The following is a 22,811-nucleotide window of genomic DNA, read 5'->3' as shown; positions in this document are numbered from 1 at the left end:
CCTGCCTTTCTTCTGCTTGCTTTGTCTCCATTCCCCGGCTTCTCAGTATCTCTCAGTCCCCCTCCAGCCAGCATCCCACCCCCACTACTCCCCTGACACTTCTAAAGTGTAGTAATAACTTGATAACTTACCCGGAGAGTGAGGTGGGCAGAGGCATAGTGTTCCTTGCTCATGAGCCTTTTGAGCAGCCCCAGTCAGTGGCTGTAGATTAACCAAAGCTCAGGGCACTGCCACTGCCAGCTGTCAGCCAGCATCTTCTGGCCGCTTCCTGCCCTTGGCCTGCTGGGTCTGAAGAGACTGCTGGGCTGCCTACCTGTGCCAGCAGGAAGGCTCAGCCTGCCTGTGGGTCATCACACGTGGGTATCTGGCTTCATGCAATGGGGTCTTCCCCTGACAGTTGGGGGTAACAGCTCACATTTCCAAATTTTTATAATTTTTTTTTTTTTTTTTATAAATACGCACCGAATGTCTTTATGGGTCAGTCACTGTGCTGGGTCCTGGGGGCATGACCTGTCTCTTGAGACCTTCACAAGGGAGAGGTGGCATTAGAGGAAGCAAACGAGATTCAAGGAGCAGGCTGCTCAAGGTGGCCCCAGGCTGACCGCTAGACCCTTGGCTTTTATCCTTTGGAGTTCAGGCCCTTGTGTGCCAATGTCCCAGAGTCCTACACCAAAGGCTCCAGGCAACCAAGTGTTCTCCCTCCCCCTCCTCCTCTCCTGAAGACTTTATGCTGGTTTTCCCGTGACACAGTTGCACTTAAAGTTGTATTTCAGAGGGGCTGGGACCCACCACTGACCAGCGTTCTCTCTGTACACATTTGTTCCTTTCCCTCAAGTCACAAAACCCACTCATTCCCACTAATCTTCCTCCCTAATTATGACAATCGTTGTCTGATTGCCGGCTCTGATTACACAACTGCATTTTCTCATGCTAATTGCATAATGAAGACAAGCAATCGCCTGGGAAAAAATTATGAAATTTCCAAGCTCCAAATATGATTTGGGGGCCCAGCAAGGTTCCTCCATTCCCCTCGCTGGGGAGGGTAATGGGGGCTCCAACACAGAGGCAGGGGTCAGTGGTGACCATCTCTCCTAATGGGGATACCGCTAATTCTAAGGCTTCTGCCTTATAGCCCCCTAGCACACTGGGACTCTCTAGACCAGGAAGTGGTTTTGGAAAGTGTGACCCAGCAGCTCTGGCCATTGAAGCCTTGGTCACAGAGGTGCCAGTCTGCAAGTGGTCACTAGCTTTGAGGAGCCGGAGCCTGAGGTATGGCCTTACCTGTTTCTAGAAGCCCAGGCCCAACCTTTCTTCCCCAGTGGCTGGGGCAAGTCTAAGAGGTCTGGCTGAGGCAGGTAGCTGGTTCTCTTCTTCCTCCAAGCCCAGGACTCGGGCCCCTACTCTTTCCTCATAAATTCCATAGCCTGGGAGAGAGATTGCAGGCCACTCCCCTCCCCATTTCACTTTCCTTCCATCTCCAGCAGAAGATGACTTAAACCTTGCCCCCAGGAAGCCTTCCTAGGTTAGCTCTGCTCTGGGCATCTTTCACAGTAGCTCCCCCCACCACAACCTTGTCCATCTCATGGTTTGTCCATCACAGGGTCCTTCCTTCCTGAGGCTGGGAACTCTCAGATGGCCGAGGAGAAACCTCATCCATCCTCAGCTCCCTCAGCAAGACAGACGTCCTGCCATCATGGAGTCCACGGGGCCCCCCCGCACTGTATGAACATCTGCAAATTCTATCTTATTTCAAATGCACCAAGGGAGGTGGCTATTTAAAGAATACTATAGAAGATCCTTTGGTAAAGACTGCAATCACTTTCCGATTTATTTTTTTATGTAATTTTGGATTTTCATTTCTCTGGGGGAGATAGAGAGGCTGAAGGCAGGTTCATTTGCTTCCACAGCCTGCTGTTCTGGACCCTGCATCTGCCTGCATGGCTCAGCGTGTTGAAATTTATCATCTTCACTCAATAAACATGCATGTGAGGCCTTCTGTGTACCAGTCTTTGTGTGCTGGAGGCGGGGTTAGAGAAACAGATGAGACCCATTCTCTGCCACTGAGAGTCAATGAGGGAGACACAGACATGTATAGATATATCACAAGTAATGTTCAAGGAGGGTAATGGCTGCACAGAGGCATGTGGGATTACCTCCACCTAGAACTAGGGAAAGTAGGGAAGGCTTCATGGAGGAAGTGGTTTTTGACCAGCGTTTAGAAGGATGAGCTGAAGCATTCTAATGAAACACGTAAGTAGAGGAAAAGGCTGGTGGGTGTGGCTGGAGTGGAGGATGCCAAGTGGGGAAGGCTGGGGGGAAGCAGAGCCAGGTCATGATGCCCTTGGATGCCAGGCTGAGGAGCTAGGTTTGATTCCAAAAGCAAAAGGGTGAAACCAGATGGTGTCACTCAGAAGAGTGCCACCTGGTCAGCTGCCCCTTCCCCACCTCCCTCCTCCTCTCCTCTCCCAACCACAGGAGCCCTCTTATTATTTCTGTTCTTCCTTGGAACAAAATCCAAAATCTGCTCCTCCTTTGCATCTCCACCAATCCCAGCCCAGTTCAGACCCTCACTTTCTTCCAGCCAGTGGCTCAGAATTCATAGCGCATCGCCTCCTTCCAGTCCCGCTCCCTCAGGGTCATTCATTCTTGGGGTGAGATTCCTGACTTTTTAGCTTAGTTTCTTGACGGACTAGAATTTGGTCCCCTGCTGGAGATGAGAACATGGGTTCGGAGGAAGGAAGAAGGCAGCTGAGTCTGTGGCATTCGTGGGTGTGTTCTTCTGCTGTCCAAGGCTGCTAGAGTCAGAGGAGAGGGGTGGAGGCAGGCGCAACCTGGGTAGGGAATCAGCCCAGTGCTGTGGAAGGGTGAGGTCTGGAAATCCAGGGCTGTTGGCAACAGTCTCAATCAAGTGTAGCCCAGGCCCTAGGGAGAGGAAGGAAAGGGGGAAGAAGAGGGGACAAGAGGAAAGAACAGGTTCTTGACGAGAGCAGCCATGGAGCACAAAGCGTTGGGGAGAAGTGAGTGCACCCCTGACAATATTCCCCACCAGCTGTGGGACGTCAGCCAGGCCTCCAGGCTCACTCATTTCCAAAGTGCACCCATTGCCTTCCTCATGGACTTAAATGTGTCAGCACATTCACCAGGCTCAGCCCAGGAGACCTTCAAGTGGAACAGAAAACTACTGAGGCCACAGAAGTTGCTGACACCAGAGGCCCCAAGCATGTTCCCTCCTTATTGGCCTCGGAGCCCCGGGCACCCTTGGGCACCCAGAGGGCACAGAGCAGATGTCGCAGGAGGCCAAACTAGTGTGCCGCCCGCTGGTGGTGAGAGTAAGCAGCCCCACCGTCTCCTCGGGCAGGTGGAGGCTAGGACAGTACCTGCCCCAGAGGCCGGGAGGATTCACTAAGGTCGGGCCTTGCAGCAGACGCTGCCGGCGGCCCAGCCTGAGCCCCTCCATGCTCCCTGTTGCTTAAGATGGGTTCCAGCAGATTAATTTCTGCAAAAGGGGCTGGGCCCAGGTGGGGTTAGCTGGCTCTGGAATTCAAAGGTCACAAGGGATTTGTTTAGGTTCTAGGTTTTTATCTTGTCTCAACCCATGAGAGGAGAGTGTATCATCCCAGGTGGCCTGACCCTGGGGTGGGAGCAGCTAGCCGCCATTGCCAGGTTTTACAGTGACTTTTGTGTCCTGGTTGCCTCCCTCAGGTTGTCTCATTCTTTTGGTTGAGTGGGCTTTAACTTCGACAAGAGAGAATTATTTGTGAGTAGGGGATGGGGGTGAGATGGGAGTGGAGAGAGTTAAAGTTACTGCCAGCTCCTGCAAGTCTCTGCCTAAGGGTCTCCTTTGGTCCCTGGAGCTTGCTCTGCACGCATTCAGACCACCAGTACCAAGTTAGCACCCCACTGACCAAAGGCAGGACTGAGAGCACACAGATTCAGGGTTTTACTTCCCCAACAGCACGGCTGGTGTATTCCATGTGGCCTCCCAAGGTGCCCGGTGGGACTAAGGGCTCCTAGTTGACCACAAAGGCCATCTGCTCACTGATGCAGTGTGGGCTGCCCACCCTTATCGGTCTTGCTTCCTCGCTCCTGCTTACAGGAGAATCCTGGGGTTACCTCCCAACTATGTATGTGCTTGAGAATCCCTGTCTCTGCGTCTGGGAAACCCAATCCAAGAGAGCATGTCAAGTGTGTGACAGAAGGAGGACCCTTGATAAATTAGAGCAGGAAGTATCTATCATGATATGATCTCTCTTTGGGGATGGATTCCAGCAGAAAGGGCATGAAATAGTGCTGAATGAGGTAACATGGACGTGTTTCCTTCTGCCACCCTGTCCTTTGGACCCTCTTGTTTCACCCTCCTGCTCTCCTTTCTCCTAGTCCTATGTTGGCTTTCCCTACCCTCCTTTTTTCCCCCCCTCTTCTCCCCTCATTTCTCCTCTAAAGGAGGAAGGAATGTTCTGTGTCCCAAATGCCCCTCTCATTTCCCTTCCCACTCTGGAAATTAGCCCTCTGATAAGCGGCATTGTGACATCACCACGCATCAGCCAATGGCTGTCGTCTTGGGCCCGGCCCTCGGCCTCCTGGGACCACTGCCCTCCATTGATAAGGAGAAGCCACACACATAAACCTTCTCCTGCAGAACCCCTTCACCCTCAGGGCAGCCGCCAGAGCATGGATCCCTCCTGAATCTGCTGGCAGCCCGATGTTCCTCACAGTCAAGCTGCTCCTGGGCCGGAGATGTAGCCTGAAGGTGTCGGGACAGGAGAGCGTGGCCATGCTGAAGAAGCTGGTGTCCGAGCGGCTGCATGTGCCGGAGGAGCAGCAGCACCTGCTCGTCCACGGCCAGCTGCTGGCAGATGACAAGCAGCTCTCCGACTACCGCATCGGGCCCAATGCCTCCATCAGTGTGGTCATGCGGCCCCTGGAGAAGCCGGCGACTGAGGACGCCCGCCAGCCCCAGCCCCTGTGGCACCATCTGGGCCAGGTCCTGGCCAAACACTATGGGCCCCAGGACACCGAGGCAGTGCTGCAGCTGCTGAGGCGGGAGCACGAGGAGCGCCTGCAGAGGATAAGCCTGGGGGACCTGGAGCAGCTGGCGCGGTACCTCCTGCCCAAGGAGCCGCTGGCAGAGCCTGCTGGGGAGGGGGAGCCTGAGGCTCCGAGTCCCGATAAGGAGGAGGAAAAGGCGGCTGTTCAGTAAACCGGCCATCCTGCTTGTTTGCACACTCAAATTTGCCCCGCCTTATCCTTAAGTTTCCCCCAGTGACTCCTCACAAGTTCTTGCTGGCATAGATGCACCTTCACCTCTTTTTGAAATTTCAAAGCAACTGGAGGGATTTGGGACCTTTTTCTCTCTCTTGGGCCTGTGGATTCCCTCTGAAACACAGAGGAATTCCCTCCCCATCACTAGAAGTGGCTCTGGTTACTCCATGGGCAGCCCAAAAGGGGTAGTCACAGGCTGCCCCCACCCTCTGCCCCTCTGGAAGGGCAGCACCTCCTGGGCTGGATGGCTTTGACCTTGCTTGTCCAACAACAGCCCAGGCTGTCAGCACACCTCCTGGCTCAGAATCTTCGTGGTTCCAGACAGACTGTCTTTCACCTTGGGGGCAGAAAGACAGATAACGTGAGTTTATTTCTTCCATCCCCAGGCCATGGCGCCCACCCCCAGACCTCCGATGGCCAAGGGGAAAGGAGTGCCTGGTAGCTGGCCCTTGCCCTCTAGGAGAGGCTGTCCCTACTTTCTGCCTGCTTGTGCTTCCACAGCGTAAGGGGCAGCACAGGTAGGAGTGGGGGGAGGGCACCTACTGTGTGCAGGCCTGGTGTTCTCAGGGACACACACACACACCCGGGAGAGCAGGAAGCCGAGGCTCAGGCTGAAAAGGCAGCTTGCATCATTGCACACTCACTGTGGTCAGCATGAGCAGCACAGGGCCGGGCCCCCCTGTGCCCTGCCCCAAATCTCATCAATCACGGGGGCTCACTGAGCCCTCATTTCCTGCCCATCACTGCCCAGGCTTCCTGGGAGCAAAGAGAGTATCAGTGAGGGCTCTTGCTCTCACAGAGCATGCAGCTTGGGTGGAGAGAGAGGCCATACGTGTGACAAGTAAAGCAGCAACATAAAACCAGAGTGCTCCCGTGTGACTACATGCCCAGGCACCAGCCACCACCTTGCAGGGCGCAGTCCTCACAGACCACAGGAAAGCCAGGCCCCCTTCTCTGTTCTTGTGTGAGAATGGCCCTCGCCAAGGGCTGAGGAGCTCCCACAGCCCGTGTGCGAGAGGTCAGGGAACTCACTGAGAGCCTGGCGCTCTGAAGTCCTGGCAGTGCTGTTTCCACAGTGGGTCTGCAGAGAGGAAGGGAAATGGATGAAGCACAATCTAGAAAGGAACTGGAGGCACCCAAGTTCCAGGGCTTCCCAGGTGGCGCTAGTGGTAAAGAACCTGCCTGCCAGTGCAGGAGACGTAAGAGACACGAGTTCAACCCCTGGGTCAGGAAGATCCCCTGGAGGAGGGCATGGCAACTCATTCCAGTATTCTTGCCTGGAGAATCCCATGGACAGAGGAGCCTGGTGGTCTACAGTCCATGGGGTCACAAAGTGTTGGACACGACTGGAGAGACTTAGTACACACAGGCATACACAGGTCCCTGGGAAGCATCCTGTCCTTGGCCTATGGGGCCCCCACATCCTATTTGTTGGGGTGTGTGATAGCAGTGTTTACTTACCCCATAGGTGTTTGTGAGGGTAAAATATGAAGATTACAATTGAGAGTAGGATGGGGTCAGCTACAGGGCAGGGAGAGACTCCTGAAACCGTGTCTCTGCTATTGGGGGTGGGGGAACCCCAGCTTCTGGCTCCTCTCTAGGCCCTGCTCCCAGGTACCCCATCCTCTGCAGGAGAGACCTCCTGATGGAGCTTCAAGTATGTTCATGCTGGGTTGTGCCACGTATGGAGGGGGACAAGCCTATTATCTTTACATTAGGGGAACTAATAGTCCATTTCCTGGGAAATCTGTGAGTGATAAAAATAAGTGGGCCGTTTTATTCCTTTTGTCAAGAGGAGCTGGCACGAGGGGATGGGGGACAGCTTTGTTGTCTCCCTGGTTAGTGGGAGTGTCAGGGCCGGCAACCACTGCTGCTAATCCCAGGTGCTGTGGGGGAGGGACTCCAGGTCCCAGATGGGAGGAAGGAGAGTTCTGCTCTCAGTGCCTATGATGGCCTCTCTCTTCTGACTTCACCCTTCCGGGATGGCCCTGCTCCCAGCCCTCCCCACAAAGCTGAGCCCAGGGCAGAATGCATTGCCTCGTGGAACTGAGCAAGAACGTGTCTCTGTTCTCTCTCCCAGGGATATTTTATTCAATGCTGCATTTCTCACTGTGGGGTTTGTCCCCTAATGGATGAACTTACAGGTATTAGGGATTATTGGGAGGCTGGGGGCAGAGTGGCCACTCACACTCCTGCAACGGGTTAGAATCCTCCCCTGTGTGGAGAAACTTGGCTCCTATCCTGCCCTGGAGGTCCTTCCTTGTCTCAGTTTCACCTCATTTCAAAGGTGGATTGGAACCTCTGCCAGCAAACCCACTGAAGGCTCCCTCGGCTGCTGTCAGCATCTGAGGGACCATGGGAATGGGAGGGCGCGCTGTTCTTAAACTGCAGCCCTGGGCATGTAGCTCTGCCACTTCCCCACAGCATCTCTCTCCTGCCACAAAAGGACACACAGATCCCTTTAGAGGTAACCGCTTTGCTCAAGTGGGAGTCATCGCAGGGCAGCCACGGCATCTAGGTTTCCAGCTTTGCATTCTCAGCCACACAGAAATCTGCCTTCTCCTCCGAGCTCCTTCCTGCCTCACCACAGGCCAACAGCCTCTGTCCCCTGGTCCCTGGCGAAATCGTCTTTCTGATGGAAACAGGTGTCGCACCCTGGTTCATGTGCTATTTCATAAGCCCCTTAGTCTTTGATGAATACAGGTTGATGGTGGTCTTACCATGGGCTCTGCTTTGTGCTGGGGACCTGGGTTGGGCTCCCCGAGAAGACAGTGCGGGGAGGAGTGCGCCCCCTGCTGCCCCTGGTTGCTTGTTGCTGCGGAGGGGCTCAGGGAAGCAAGCCCTGCCACATAGCCCAGGATTGAGATGTGGGGACGCGTGTGTAACTGGCTGTATGAATTTTCACCTGCAGCCCTGGTAGGGCAGGGAACGGTCTGTCAGGATGAACATTCTTGTAGATGTTGGGGAGGGAGAGGGCTTACAGTGTTCCCAGGTCTCCAGAGACGCTGGACGCCTGATGCTACAGTAGAACCAAGTCACAGGTCTTGCCCACATTCAGAGAAAGGGGATCTCACAAAGGGCCGGACACCAGTGCAGCATAGGAAAGGGGAAAAGTTGAAGACTACCTCAAGGACTTTTCCTGACACCCAGGGGTCTACATGTCACACTTGGAAAACTGTTGCTGGGCTCAGCACACCCAGCATCTGAGCTGGCTGGGTGCCCCATGATACCCAGAGTCATGTGACGTACCCAAGGTGCACACTGGCAAACACACAGACACCCTCCTCAACACCTCACACCCATAGGGTGTGGTCTGTAGTGGCAGAACCAGGCTTGCAGAAGTAAGCTTTAGGCTCTGTTCCACTTGCAGTGTCTGGGTTCACACCTGGCCTTTTGGGGTTCAGGCTGCTGGAGCCCAGGCAGTCCAGCCAGAAGATCCCTCACGGAAAATGCAAGAACAGAAAGAGAAGACTGCAGAGCTGAACCTAGGAATTCCTAGGGCTGCAGGAAGAGGGGACCTGGACCAGCTTTGCACTATTCAAGTGATGCCTTATATGGTCAGGACCCAGGTGCTCACAGGACATGTAGGAACATGGAGATGGCCATGTGGGTGCACACACTTGTGTGCTAGGTAGCAGTTGGGCCTTGCAATGGTGCTCCACACTTGTATTGGCATGAGCCCACTCACGTCTGAGGACAGAGACTTCTTTCTCTGCGTGAAATCTCCAAGGTGGCAAGCTTGCTTCTCACCCAGCCCAGCCCTGGATCACTCTCTCTGGGCTCTGAGCTGGGCCTGGGTGGTTGCGGAGTGGCCAGAGGGCAGGCTGACCTGCGCTCAGGTCCAGCTGCCGAGCCAGCTAGAACTGGTGTAGATGGCTGAGGTGAGAAAGCTGTAGAGCCAGGTCCCAGGCTCCTGGAGCAGATGACGTTCCCACCAGCTGCCTCACGCTGCTCCCCCTTCTCGGGTTGGCTTCCTCCTCCCTTGTCCTTTCTGCTTTTCTTCCCGTACCTCTTTTCCACCCTTTCCCTCCTGTTCGTGACCACATTTGGGGCCGAGTTGGCTGCATTGTGTGGACATCTGGGCGCTTTTTGGCTCTCCCTCTAATCTTTAAGTCTCTTTCCACCCACCCCTACCCAGCTTCTCTTTCCTCCCATCCGTTCCATCCATAGTTGCCCTTCTATTAAACCCCACCAGCCCTTCTCCCTGTCCTCCTGTGTCCTCTCTCTTGTATTCTTGTATTACTGACTCACCCATTAGATAGGCGTGGACAAGGACCCAGAACCCTCTGCCTTTGATGATGTCCCCGCCCTCCACCCTACCTGTGCACTGATGTGGTACTAATTCATAGACATAGCTGTCCAGGCTGGTGTTTGAGCACGATGGGAAATGGCCTCATTGCATGCATGCACCTTTCTTGCTGATGTAAACCCCCAAACAGACACACATCCAGAGAAAGGGCATGGGTATTCTCACACAGAGGGTTGCCACGAACAGACTTGCTTGAAGATGGATGTGCTCCCAGGAAGCCAGAACTGTCCAGGCAGGCGATCAGGCAGTGCTGGCCAAGGTGGCAAGCTGCCTCTCACAGGCACTGTGGCCAGCAGGTTGGGTGCTGGGTCCCCGCGCTTCCCCTCACGGCTCTGCCTGGGCCAGTCCAACAGTACTGGCATCCTCATTCTCCTTCAGCTGTCTCCCTCTCGGAAGGTGGCTTGACTCCTGTGGGCTCCAGGACTGTAAATCCCCCTCAGGAACGGACTGTAACCCAAGGCGCCAGCAGGAAGCCCAGGCTCCCAGGATGCTCCTACCTCCTTGCTCTCCGCCGCGTCCGACTGCACTTCCCATCACGGTGATTGAACGGCTCCCTGGCAGCCTTTAGTGGTTCCCCCTGCCCTTGTAGACGGGTGATAAATCTGAGGTAACTACTGTCGGTTGCTGGCCATAAACCCGTCATGGCCCGCTGCAGCGGGGCCAGGCCTGCCTGCAAGGCCTGGCAGAGTCGGTCTTGTCAGCCAGCTGCCCTTGGAGAAGTCCCAGGGCACCTGCGCCTGGGATGTTATTTGTGAGCCTCAGACTCCAGGATCAAAACTGCTGTCCATCAGAAAGGGCAGGAGGCCCTCAGAGCTCCCTCCCCAGCCTCTCCTCTTACCTAGATATTTTCAGGCCACTGCCACTACTTAAACTTGAGTGACCATGCATTGGAGAAAGCCTTGGTCCTCTCAGGGTCCCCTGAACCCCCTTCCACTTTATTTCCCTGACCAATTCGCAGTGCACCCACTTACACACACACACACACACACACACACACACACACACACTGGAACAGGGACTCTGAGAGGCTTTGGGGACAGAGTTGGGGTGACAGAGTGGGCTTTCGCCTGGAGGGCTGTCTTTCCTGACCACTGCTGCCCCTCCCTCCAGCACAGCCTGGCTGAAAGGAGGAGTGTTGGGGTGCTCAAGCCCCAGGACTTTGTCCAAGTAACCCTGACACCACTGGGCAGGGAGTTTTGGGGGAGGATGCGCATTCCTCTTACCCAAAGGGAAGAGTCTTCCTACAGCCTCTGCATCTCTCTGTGTTGGCTTATTTCCTGGGCCACTGTAGCCCCAGACACCCCTCGTCTGTGCTGTGAGTCTGGCAGCCCGTGAGGAGATGGAGGCGGATGGTGAGAACAGTGTGAGGCCTGGAATCTGAATATTTGAGATTGAGCTTGAGGTACTCCTTAGCTGGGAGGTTTGGTTGCTTGGTCTGACACATCTATTCAATGCCCTCTATTGGGGTAGTTAAGAGCACCCACTGGATGTGAAAGTGTTTTATGAACCCTAACGTGCTCTGCAGAATTAAGGTTTATTCTACCCTTGCCCTGAACCCACATTGATTTCTATTGCAGTCAGCAGAATGCACTCTGACGAGTTCACACCTAAAGGGGTGTACTGCATGGAGGGGTTATGGTTTACAGGATCCCTGGGAGGGCCAAGTGACCAGGTTTGGACACTTAGCCAGGAGGGACACCCAGACTGCCATCTCACCTACCACTTGGCTCCTTGGGTTCCAGGGATGATCCAGAGTCCCCACGACAGATGCACCAGGGACTCTGCTGTCTCCAGCCCCACGATGAAGAGCTGCCTCTTCTGAGCTAGCCCACTTCCACCTACAAGTACCAGGTGAGTGGTCTGCCTGGGAGAAGCCAGGTTGTGATGAAAGCTTAGCTAAAAGAGAGTCTTGGATATGTGGATTTTAACTTTCCAAGAAGTTAGTTGGGGAGGTTGATCTATGGGAAATTTTATGGAACAAATGACCCAATTTCTTCAACAAGAAGAAAAAAATGAGTGAGAAAGAGAGAGAGAAATTTATAGATTTAAAAGAAATTTAAGAGGTGTATCAACTAATCGCAGTGTATAGAGTTAATTAGATCCTGATTTGAACAAATAAACTGTTAAAAAATGAAAGGCAAGGGATTTCCCTGGTGGTCCACTTCACTTTCCAATGCAGGGGATGAAGGTTTGATCCCTGGTCGGGGAGCTAAGATCCTTCATGCCTGGCGGCCAAAAAACCTAAAACATAAAATAGAAGCAGTATTGTAATACATTTGATAAAGACATTAAAAAATGGTCCATATGAAAAAAATTTTTTAAGAAGGCAAGACCATGGGGAAATATAAACACTGACTGCATATTTGGTGGCATTAAGGAATTAGTGTCAATTTCTAGGCAGTGAGATATTGTCATGGTTATATTTTTAAAAGTCACCTTTTAGAGAAGCACGCTGAAGTACTTCGGGGTGAAATGTTACATTAGATTTGTTTCAGAACAGTCCAGTGAACTGGGACAGAGGAAGTTCCTGCAGTGACAGAATGATAGCAGGGTGACTGTAGAAACTGGGTACATGAGGGTTTGTGCATACTACTCTATTTTTGTGTTGGTTTGAAATTTTTCATATAAAAGTTTATTTTAGAGGTTTACTTCAGCAGCGGCCAAGTTGCTAAAGCCTTGCCTCCCATGGACTCCTTCCTGTGGGCCCCTTGGACTGAGAGCAGTGGCTCTTCCATCGCGATGGCCGACCACCACTGAAATCCCGTCTTCTGGTGCTGACTCGCTGTTGTCTGGAAATGCAACGTGTTCGGAAACCAGTCCCAGATTCTCATATCCTCGAGGGTTTCTTGCTCGGAATCTCTTCCAATACCAGTCTGGGAGAACAGATTCCACTCTGGCTGATTTAAGCAGAAAGGAATTTATTAGAGGATATTAGGTAGTTTATAGAACCTTGGAGAGGGCCAAGACATCACGGAGCCAGGAGAATTCCACGAGCACCCCAGGGGGCTGCCATGGTGAAGACACAGCTCTGCGGCCCTGTACCCAGGGAGCAGGCACTGGAAACCTCCACAGCTCACCCAAGAGGCTTCATTTCCCCTGACCCCGCTTCTGCCTTACATTTCTTTCTTTCTCCACACCTATCTTCCCCAGCCCCTCCAAGTCTCATGTAGGAATTTTCCTGGTGGAAGTCGGTCACTCGTGGGCCCTGGCTGCAAAGAAGTATAGGAAATGTAGTTCTGTGTTTTCCAGCATCTTTAGCACAGGAAAGCAAACTCTCTGTTTCAGTTTTTAAGAGAATTTTTTGCCCGGCTCCCTAGCTCCCAGAACAGTGACCTAACCTTGGCACAAGGCTATCTTTTGTTTAGGGCTGCCACGACTGATGTTATTAAGCCCAGGCGCTGGCAAGGCATATGTTCTGCCCATACTCTTAACATGAAACATCTACAGAATTCGGAGTTTACAAAGAGCTCTTCCATAGTTTTTCTTTTTTGATCCTCTCATCGAGCTTGGAAGGTTGGGCTCACCCACCTCATTTTGTGCGGGAGGAGACTGACAGAGAGGGTAAGTCAGGGAGCTGGTAGATGGCAGAACCATAATCTGGCTCCTTTACTCCCCTTCCCCACTCCCCACCCACCTGCATGAGATAATTTACCGCAACTTGTTTTGTGACTTGATTTTGCTTCTGTGGCTAATTGTCCTTCCTCTCTCCCAAGGTCACACAGGCAGGCTTTTGCGCCCCCTTTCCTGACACCAGTGTTAGGGAGAGATGGCACAGGGCAGAGATTGGAGCACAGGCCCTGGAGTCAGAAAGCTGGGAGATGCTCATGAGCTGAGCTGACTTTGGACATGTGACTTCAGGCCTCTGTTTCCCTCATACTTAAAAGTGGTTAATGATAATAGTGCCTTATTAATAGGATTAAATGAGGCAACATAAGTGATTAGTAGACAATAAATATTCAGTAAGTTTATTGTTACTACAACAGTTGGTTGTCAGGACACCTAGAAGACCACTCTTACCCTTTCCTGGATTTTGTTTTGTAAAAATGCAGGTTCATATGACTGATTCATGTTGAGGTTTGACAGAAAACAAAATTCTGTAAAGAAATTATCCTTTGATTAAAATAAACAAATAAAAAATAATAGCCAAAACCAAAAAGAAAAAGAAAAAAAATACAGGTTCATTGAAGGGATTATGCTGAAGGAGATGGGAAGGGCAGTTTGGAGAAAAACAGGCTAAAGGGCAAGGGACAGGGCTTCCCAGGAGGTTGGGAGGAGCCAGAGGACAATGGCAGCAAGATGACCTGAGAAAGTTGACTCTTGGCAGAGACCAAATGAGGACTGGTCATGAGCAGAGCTGTGTGGACAGCGCACACAGAGGCCAGTGGGCCCTTCTCTGAATGTACTGTGATGGGGGAGACTCCAGAATCTTTGCTCACCTCTAATGGATAGTGGACAAGGAAGCTCCAATAGCAACACCTTGAATTCCCTCTGGACAGGTTAAATTTAATTGGGGGAACGAAATGGGACTTTTTAAGCACCATATGCAGAAGAGTAAAATCCCCTGTTTGTGACTTCTTATCTTGTTGTCATCTAGAATGGGCCCCAGCAAAACCAACATTTAGGCAAAGATTGTTTCACAAATCTGGGTCTCTATTCCTTTGCCCTTTCCTAAAATGTAGCCAGAAACTGAAGCTTTTCTCTCCTTCCTCTGCTTATCAAATTCACTCTCTGGTGAGGATGTGAATGAATCAGGTCAACACAGGCTTAAGTCCCGACTCTGTCACTTAGCAGCTGTGTGTGAGGTTAGGTAAGTCAGCAATAAAATAAATTCCCTTCAAAGAGCTGTCATGAGGATTATGTGAGACAATGAAATTTAAATGTGCTTTGTAAACCATGACTGTATGTCGACAAGAAGTGTCTTTATACAGGTTTAAGCAAATGGGATATGTAAGGGCTTCCTGGTAGCCTGACTTGGCTAGAATCCCTGTGTGCTAGTCTTTCATGGAGTTGGACAACAGAAAGGAAGAAGCAGCTATTTTGTAGCATACACTTCCCATCTACCAGTTACTAAATCAAACACTAACTCAGGTGCTGCTTTACAGGGCTTTTGCACAGGTGATTCAAGCACCTAATCAGTTGACTTTAAATTATGGAGATAATCCTGGTGGGCCTGGCTCACTCTATTGGAAGCCCTTTTTGGCACCAGAGACCAGTTTCGTGGAAGACAATTTGTCCAAGGACTGGGGTGGTGGAGAATGGTTTCAGGTTGATTCAAGTACATTGCATATATTATGCACTTTCTTTCTATTATTAATTAACTCCACTTTATATCATCAGGCATTGAATCCTGGAGGTTGGGGATCCCTGCTTTAAGAGAAGGTTTGGGGGACTTCCGTGGTGGTCCAGTGGCTAAGGACTCTGTGCCCCCAATGCAGGGGGCTCAGATTCAATCCCTGGACAGGGAAGTAAACCCCACATGCCCCAACTAAAGATCCAGCATGCTGCAATTAAAACCCAGAGCAGCCAAATAAATGAATACATAAAAAATATTTTTTTTAAAAAGATAGAGACAACTTGGGTCTTTCCTGAGAGGGACTCAGGCCTTTGGCCAGCAGCTTCAACTAGTGCCTGTGGATTTCAGTCTACCCATAATCTTCCCTTCCTGCCTGCCTGCCCACCCCACAGATCTTGGACCCACTTAGCCAGCTCCACACTCATGTAAGCCCCTTCCTGTAACATACCCATGCACATCTCCTACTGGGTCTGATTCACTGGTTGACACAGGGTGCTCCTGCTGGCACACAGCAGGGCAGGAGGCGTCGGTGAAAGAGCAGGGAGGTGTGTCTGATGGTCCGAGGTTGTCATGTGGGTGTGTTGGGGGAGCTCTGCCTCTGCCTGCCCGGCTGCAGCATTTGTGGAGCTTCTGCAAGTCTCTGGCTGTAAACACAGGGTCACATCAGGACCTTTAAACAGTGGGTGAGGCAGGCATTGTTATTCTCCCCTTTGAGATAAAGAATCAGAATCAGCACTCAGAGAATGCAAGTGACTCAGCCAAGGAGTGGCAGAAGCGAGTGGATGGTCCCCAGGACCCTCTCAGAAGCACTGCTCATTTGCTTGTTGCTTTTGGAACTGCTTGAGTGTGTCACGTGCCTCGCTGGGGTCAAGTCCCAGTGCTGCAGTCAGAGATCTGGGAGAAGGGTGATGAGGTTGTTCCCCTGCCCTCACGGAGCTTCCAGTTTAGGTGTCTCTCTGGGTCTATGGCTGCATGAGGGTTGATGCTGGGCCTTCAGGGAGCTGTGGGTTGGAGTTGGCTTGCCTGCTTGAACCTGGTTGTCCTGAGCAGTTCTCAGGAGAAGCTGCTACGGAGGTAGGTTCTCTGAGCCCAGGCAGAGTGGAGAGCCCTCAGCGCACCAGCGGAAGCCCTGGTGGCAGTTCCCCAGGGCCCCTTGGGTCTCATTAGTGGCGCTGATGAGGGCACTGGAAAATGTCATCCAGAGGGAAGTACTGAAGGAGGTGCTGCACAGGGGGCTGAGGACTGCCTTTCATCCTCCTCCACACCGTCTCCCAGCGCCTGAGCCCTCCTACCCGTCCAGCCCGAGAGAGCGCTCCACAGATGTGGGGCCACTGAGGCAGGTAGGGCCTCACCTACCTCACCTGACGTGGGTAGAGCCCAAGGGACAGCTCTCTGATTGTGTGTCCAAGCACCTTGGAAAACGAAAACTAACAAGAGACTATCTCCTGACCTGGGTGTTAGCTCACATAGTTATGTGGTGAGTAGAGCTTTCTAGTTGGTTTATCTATTCTGGTTGTCTACACAAATCAGAGACAGGCTTCTTTCTACTTCCAATGATCCATGTAGACCAGCCTCTTCCTTACTGATGTAGTAAATATTATTTGAAGGCCTGCTATGTGCCCTAACGTTCCCACCCCCACTTGCTAAAGACTGCAACTGACGGAGGTACCTGCTGAGGGCATAGGGAACAGGGATCATCCAGTGGAATAAGGGAATTATAAATACTCTGCCAGTTGTGGAAACAAGGACAAGATTTCCTTACGAATATGCTTGTATGCATATTTGTATTAAGAAAATATTTTTTTCTTCCTCTCTTGTTCTCACCGTCTAATGTAACTTAAAAGAGTAAATAACTGTATATCTCAAAAATTTTTACAAGATATTAAAGGAGGAGCATGAAATCAAAACCACAATGAGGTTCCATTACACTCCAGTCAGGATGGCTGCTATCCAAAAGTCTACAAGCAATAAATGCTGGAGAGGGTGTGGAGAAAAGGGAACCCTCTTACACTGTTGGTGGGAATGCAAACTAGTATAGCCACTATGGAGAACAGTGTGGAGGTTCCTTAAAAAACTGGAAATAGAACTGCCATATGACCCAGCAATCCCCCTGCTGGGCATACACACTGAGGAAACCAGATCTGAAAGAGACACGTGCACCCCAATGTTCATCGCAGCACTGTTTATAATAGCCAGGACATGGAAGCAACCTAGATGCCCATCAGCAGACGAATGGATAAGGAAGCTGTGGTACATATACGCCATGGACTATTACTCAGCCGTTAAAAAGAATTCATTTGAATCAGTTCTAATGAGATGGATGAAACTGGAGCCTGTTATACAGAGTGAAGTAAGCCAGAAAGATAAAGAACATTACAGCATACTAACACATATATATGGAATTTAGAAAGATGGTAATGATAACCCTATATGCAAAACAGAAAAAGAGACACAGATGTATAGAACAGACTTTTGGACTCTGTGGGAGAAGGCGAGGGTGGGATGTTTTGAGAGAACAGCATAGAAACATGTATATTATCTATAATGAAACAGATCACCAGCCCAGGTTGGATGCATGAGACAAGTGCTCGGGCCTGGTGCACTGGGAAGACCCAGAGGGATTGGGTCGAGAGGGAGGTGGGAGAGGGGATCAGGATGGGGAATACATGTAAATCCATGGCTGATTCATGTCAATGTATGACAAGACCCACTGCAGTATTGTAAAGTGATTAGCCTCCAACAAATAAAAATAAATGAAAACAATAAATAAATAAAGGAGGAGCATGAATTAACTAAGAGAAGAACAAACATCAAACAGATAAAATTTCCTGCTCTGATTGAATCTCCATTCTACTTGGGGAGAGAAATAATAAATAAATAAATAAATAAAATATAATAGGTATCAGTTGCTGATCAATAATAAGGAGAAAACAGGGAAGGGGTAGAGAGAGCATGCTTGTGTGTATGTGTGTGCATGTATGTGGTTTTGAATAAGCTGATCAGAGAAGGCCTCCTAGAGGTAACACTTGAGCAATGGGAGAGAGCAGGTGCAAAGGTCCTGAGGTGGGTGCTGAAGGAGGCCTGCTGTGGCTGGAGCAGAAAGGAGACAGCACAGCATAAGATAGGTTAGAGATACTGGGGACCAGGTCACACAGGGCTTTTGGGTTTTGCTAAGGACTTTGGTTTTTTTTATCCCAGTGAGGTGAGGAGCCAGGCCAGGACTTTGAGGTTAGGGATAGACTCTGACTGAGGTTTTCAGGCACACGGCTCTGCTTCCCACCAAAGATTGTCAGAGCCCTGAGGTCCAGGGCTCTGGGGACAGGCGCCCAGAGAAGCAGAGTCTGATGACATCCCCACCTCCCAGCCCAGGGCTCCAGCCCTTGCTTGTCTTCTTAGGGTCTCTGCGTCGCTAACATACACATGAACCCTGTTTAGTTAGATTCCATGAACTGAGCCAAGCCCTCCTTCTGGCTGGATTGAGCTGAACCCTGAAGGTTGCAGAGATGACCAAGGCCCCTCTTTGCCCTGGAAGAGCCCTGCAGGAGGAGACAGACATGTGTGTGACACTTAAATGCAGTATCAGGAGGCTTGTCTGTGGAGAAGCTCAAAGGAGAGGGTGATTTATTCTGGGGGGGATCATGGGGCTGGGGGTGAGGAGTGAGGTGGGAGCATTCAGAGAGCGAACAACACCAGAGCTGGGGTGTTAAAAAGAGACCTTGGAGGGGCAGACCAGAAGAGGGAACAAGACACAGGAATAGGAAACTGTAGAAGGTAAGAATCTTAATCTTGAACTCAGGGGTGGTTGTTGTTTAGTCACTAACTTGTGACTATGTGCGGCCCCATGGACTGGCCAGGCTCCTCTGTCTGTGCGATTTCCCAGGCAAAAATACTGGAGTGGGTTACCATTTCCTCCTCCAGGGGATCTTCCCGACCCGGGGCTCAAACCCACGTCTCCTGTCTCTCCTGCATTGGCAGCCGAGTGAGTTCTTTACCGTGGAGCAACCAGGGAAGCCCCTTAACTCGGGGGTAAGACAAACCAAATTTTCTTTCTTTTCTTATGACAGTTAAAACCTCATTTGACTCTATTGCCACGAGGTGGTGAAAATGTCACCTCAGTTGCTTTGGTGGGGAACCCGGACACTTTCCCTGGGACTGCTTTAATTCTTGGGAGCTTATGGAGTACCAAGGCCAGTGGGGGCAGGGCCGTCTGCCTTTGATGTCCTCGCAGGCCCTGGGGGCCCAGGGCCAGGTGTCCCAGAAAGCCGTAATCCCATGACCAGCCCTCATGCCTGGGGCTCCTCTGTTCCTTTCACACCAGCCTGAAGGGGGTGCCTGGGCGTCTGAAGGCGGTGGGAAGTCCAGTCTCTGAGAACCTCACACTGCAGCGGACTCCAGGCCCTCCCTGACAGACTGCCTATGGATTGGACATTGGCCACCCAACAGTTCTGTACCTCTTAAAAGGAGAGACTTCTAAGTAGTTGTGACGGTGGTGGGGTGGGGAAGGGAAGAAAATGGAATGGGGAAGCAGGCTTCCCTGGCAGCGGGCTGCACTTCAGAGCTCAATGCCATCAGGGACCTTGACCTCCACTTTGAGGCTCTGGCCCTGGCTCTCTGGGCCTTCTGCGTGTGGTTTGCGGGAGGTCGTGTTGCCCACCACACCACGGCTTAGCCAAAGACGGGCTGAGCAGTGTGGGCATGGGGGAGGGGGCCAGGATCACCCCTAGATTCCCTTGCTGGGCCTCAGTTCTCAGGGCACTGACTGCTCTCAGGAATGGGGATGGTTGCAGGTGCCCTGGTCCCTGAATGGGACACTGGGGACCCCCGAGACCTCTCGACAGGCAGCCTAGAAGCTAGCAACCCCTGCTGTTTGGAGCCTCTAAAGAGCCGGGATTTATATCCCTTCCCCACCGTCCATGTCTCTGGCTGGGGAGAACGGCTCATTTTTCACGATGCCGCGTGACTTTCCAGACTATATTTTCAGCCTTGGTTTGACGTCAGTCTCTCGCCGGTCCCTAGGGATAGGCTTTGTACATTTCCAGGCTGTCCCGGCTGGAGCCTCCCCATCCCCTTGGGACTCTTGTGGTGTCTCTGCGGTCCCTCCGGCCACCTCTGGTGGCAATCCCTGGGCAACCGCCGGTGGGGGTCGCTGGGTCCCCTAGGAAGCCAGTGGATGTGGCAGCAGGGAGGGGAGCTGATAGTCAGCAGGAGAGAAGGCCAGGTGGGCTGGTCCCCTACAGGGTGGGCTGTCCCGTAAGGCAAGTGAGTGTGGGGGTGGGGTGGAGAACTAGAGGCGGGGGTGGGGGGCGGGGGGGGGGCGGCTAGGCTGGCCGAGATGGGAGACTGCACGTTTTGTTTCGAGGCTGCTTACCTGCAGACACTCCCTGGAGCAGGATCTGTCCCAAGGCCTAAAAAGAGAGAAGGGAAGATGAGAAAATGGGAGGGCAGACCAGGGAGAGAGAGGAAGATGGAGGAGCAGGAAAGGGTGAGGGGTAGTGGCAGAGGCAGAAGATTGGAATAATAGCACAAGGACAGATTACAAGGCATGGGTCAATGCTTCCCCATTTACTTACTTCATTTAATCTCCAAAACAGCTTTGCTGTGGATATTGTTGTCTTTTTACAGATGGAGAAAACCGTTGCAGAGAGAATGTTCTTGGCTCACAGTGCTTAAAACTCAGCCCTTGGCTTTCATTTCAAAGTTGAAGGGGCACGGTCTGCTCTCAGAACTGAGCACGTAGGCACCACCTGAACCCGCATCAAACAGCAGTCCCCAAATACTGGTCACGACTTGTGTTCTGAGGTGTCTTCATCTTTGAACCTAGACTGGGGTCCTGTCTGTATCAGGCACCCCAGACACAGTCAAAGAGACTTCTAGTTTCTGCACTGACACTTACCTTCTGTGTGACTCCAAGGTAGTCACTTAACCTCTCTGGGCCTTAATTGCCTCCTGGTCTTATACCTGATAAATTCAACATGTCCTGAACTAGATGCCTATTCTCTCTGGTCCCTCACTGGGGCCCCTCAGTCATCCCAAACAAGAATCCTCAAGTCCTCTTTCACTCCACAGCCATCGACCACTGTGCCTGCTGATTGTGATTCCTGAATACTTCGAGGATTGCTATGCTCCCTGCCTGGTGTTTGGTAGATGGTGAAGAGATGCTAGTTCTTTTTCTTATGAGCCCTTCTTCCTGCTTCAAAAAGTACCAGGTAATCTGAAAATGTGTCACTGTGATAGAGCTTGGATCCCTGAGCCTCCCTTCTCTCTTCTCTGCCAGTCATAGCGTCCCAACCCCCACCCCAGGGGTTGGGGCGTCAAGACAGCTTCAGACTGACACCTAATTCCCACTACAGGGCCTGGTCCAGGCTCTCATGGCCCACTGGAGTGGCAGCATGTCACGGTGGTTAAGCATGTGGGCTTGGGACTCCAGTTTCAATTCTGCCACTAACTAGCTGTGTGACAGTCAAATAACTTAACCCCTCTGTGCTGCTGTCTCCTCACCTGTAAAACGGAAATGATACTACACTTTGTTATGAGAATTAAATGAATTTATACACATAAAACACTGAGAACAGTGCCTGGTAAAAACATGCATTCAACAAATATTAACTTTTGTAACTATGGCCTGGAAGATAATCACCTCCTCAATGGTCTGTGCTTCCAGTGTTATTCCCTACGACACATTCTCCACTCAGTGGCCAGAGAGCTTTCTCTGTCACTCCTTGCAGCGTTGCCAGATAAAATACAAGATGCCCAGTTTAAACTTAAATAGATGTTTGGTATTTGCTAAATCTGGCAACTCTTCTCCCATGCTTAAAAATTTCCCCTGGTTTTCCATTACCTTTAAAATAAAATATAAGCCTTTTAGCATGACATTCAAGTTCTGTATGATTCAGACCCCTGCCCTCTCCATTTAATCCCTACCTCCCTATTCCTTACCACTCCAGCCCCCTCATCTTATGCTCCAGCCATCTCCAACTGTGTTCCTGGAATCCCAGAGAATGACTCTTAGCATTTCGGAGCGAGGATGGGCCATTGGTCACATTTTCAGATGAGGGCTCACAGAAATTAAAGACCTGCCAAAGTCATGAAGCTCACATCACCCATGCTCTTAATACGGTCTCAAACCTTGGTTCTGCAACACTGAAAACCACACACAGGCTCCTCTTAGAGTCCGAGAGTGAGGGAAGGCTGGATCTGCTGGCCTGGAGTGGTTCTCAGGGGTTAGCCTCAGAAAGTTGTGATGCCCAAGAGGTTTGCGAGGGGCAGAGAGTTGACCTGGAAGTGTTTCAGACTCAGGTAAGGAGCTCCTCAGAGTGTAGGGATATGCTTCTGAGACTCAGGGTGAGGGAAGCAAGGCCCTGTTTGATGCTCTGCACTTGAGGTTTTGTCCTGGGGTGGAAACTTATTTCCCCAAGTCCAGTTAGCCAAGAGTAAGGCTTGGGATTATAAAATAGGCAGAATAATCTTGGCTGTCAATAATCTTGCCCAGAAACCTTGTGGTGACCTCAGGGGAAGACAGTGGAGGCCATCAGAATGGGAGTGGTGGACACCTTCCCCACAGGGCTTCTGGGCAGGTGTCAGCACTCGGCAGTCTCTGGGAGGCTCTGGCTCTGTTACAGCAACCAAAGAAAATATCTCTGCTCAGCGCTGAGGACTTGGTCTCAGTAATTGACTTGTATGATGTCCAAAGACTGCGCATATAACCAGCTCAAAGTGATGTATCATCTTTAGCAAAAAGATTTATCATGGAATCTGAGACAGCTTCCCATTTGTCTAGAACAGAAATAGGAATGACTCTCCTTGCCAGGAATCATCCTTTGTCTTCAAAGCAAATTTCTCCATGGTTGGAGGTTTCCTGGACTGAGGCTGAGACCTGTGGCCAACTTACTGGCCAAGCTCCCAGAGTCCTGGTGTCTCTGTCTCAAGAATCTCAGCTACAGGCAGCAG

The 22,811-nt window shown here is 51.4% G+C and overlaps 1 protein-coding gene and 1 long non-coding RNA gene across 2 annotated transcripts in view; both read left to right on the top strand.

Moving 5' to 3' along the window:
• Positions 1–1,965, top strand: part of LOC133040210 (uncharacterized) — a 39,115-nt gene extending 37,150 nt beyond the window's left edge. Inside the window, exon 4 of the long non-coding RNA XR_009688921.1 lies at positions 1,601–1,965. This is a non-coding gene — a long non-coding RNA (uncharacterized LOC133040210). The remainder of the gene's footprint in view (positions 1–1,600) is intronic.
• A 2,737-nt stretch (positions 1,966–4,702) lies between these two features.
• Positions 4,703–5,200, top strand: UBL4B (ubiquitin like 4B). The gene has a single exon (XM_061119982.1). It carries the CDS (start codon positions 4,703–4,705, stop codon positions 5,198–5,200), a length of 498 nt encoding a protein of 165 aa, XP_060975965.1.
• The last annotated feature ends 17,611 nt before the right edge of the window (positions 5,201–22,811 follow it).

The sequence above is a fragment of the Dama dama genome, chromosome 20 (genome assembly GCF_033118175.1).
Source record: "Dama dama isolate Ldn47 chromosome 20, ASM3311817v1, whole genome shotgun sequence".
NCBI classification, from domain to species: domain Eukaryota; kingdom Metazoa; phylum Chordata; class Mammalia; order Artiodactyla; family Cervidae; genus Dama; species Dama dama.
This window is presented reverse-complemented; position numbering and strand designations above follow the sequence as displayed.

Bases quoted from the DNA above. Each gene is read 5' to 3' on its own strand.
- UBL4B (XM_061119982.1), top strand. From the start codon at position 4,703: ATGTTCCTCACAGTCAAGCTGCTCCTGGGCCGGAGATGTAGCCTGAAG.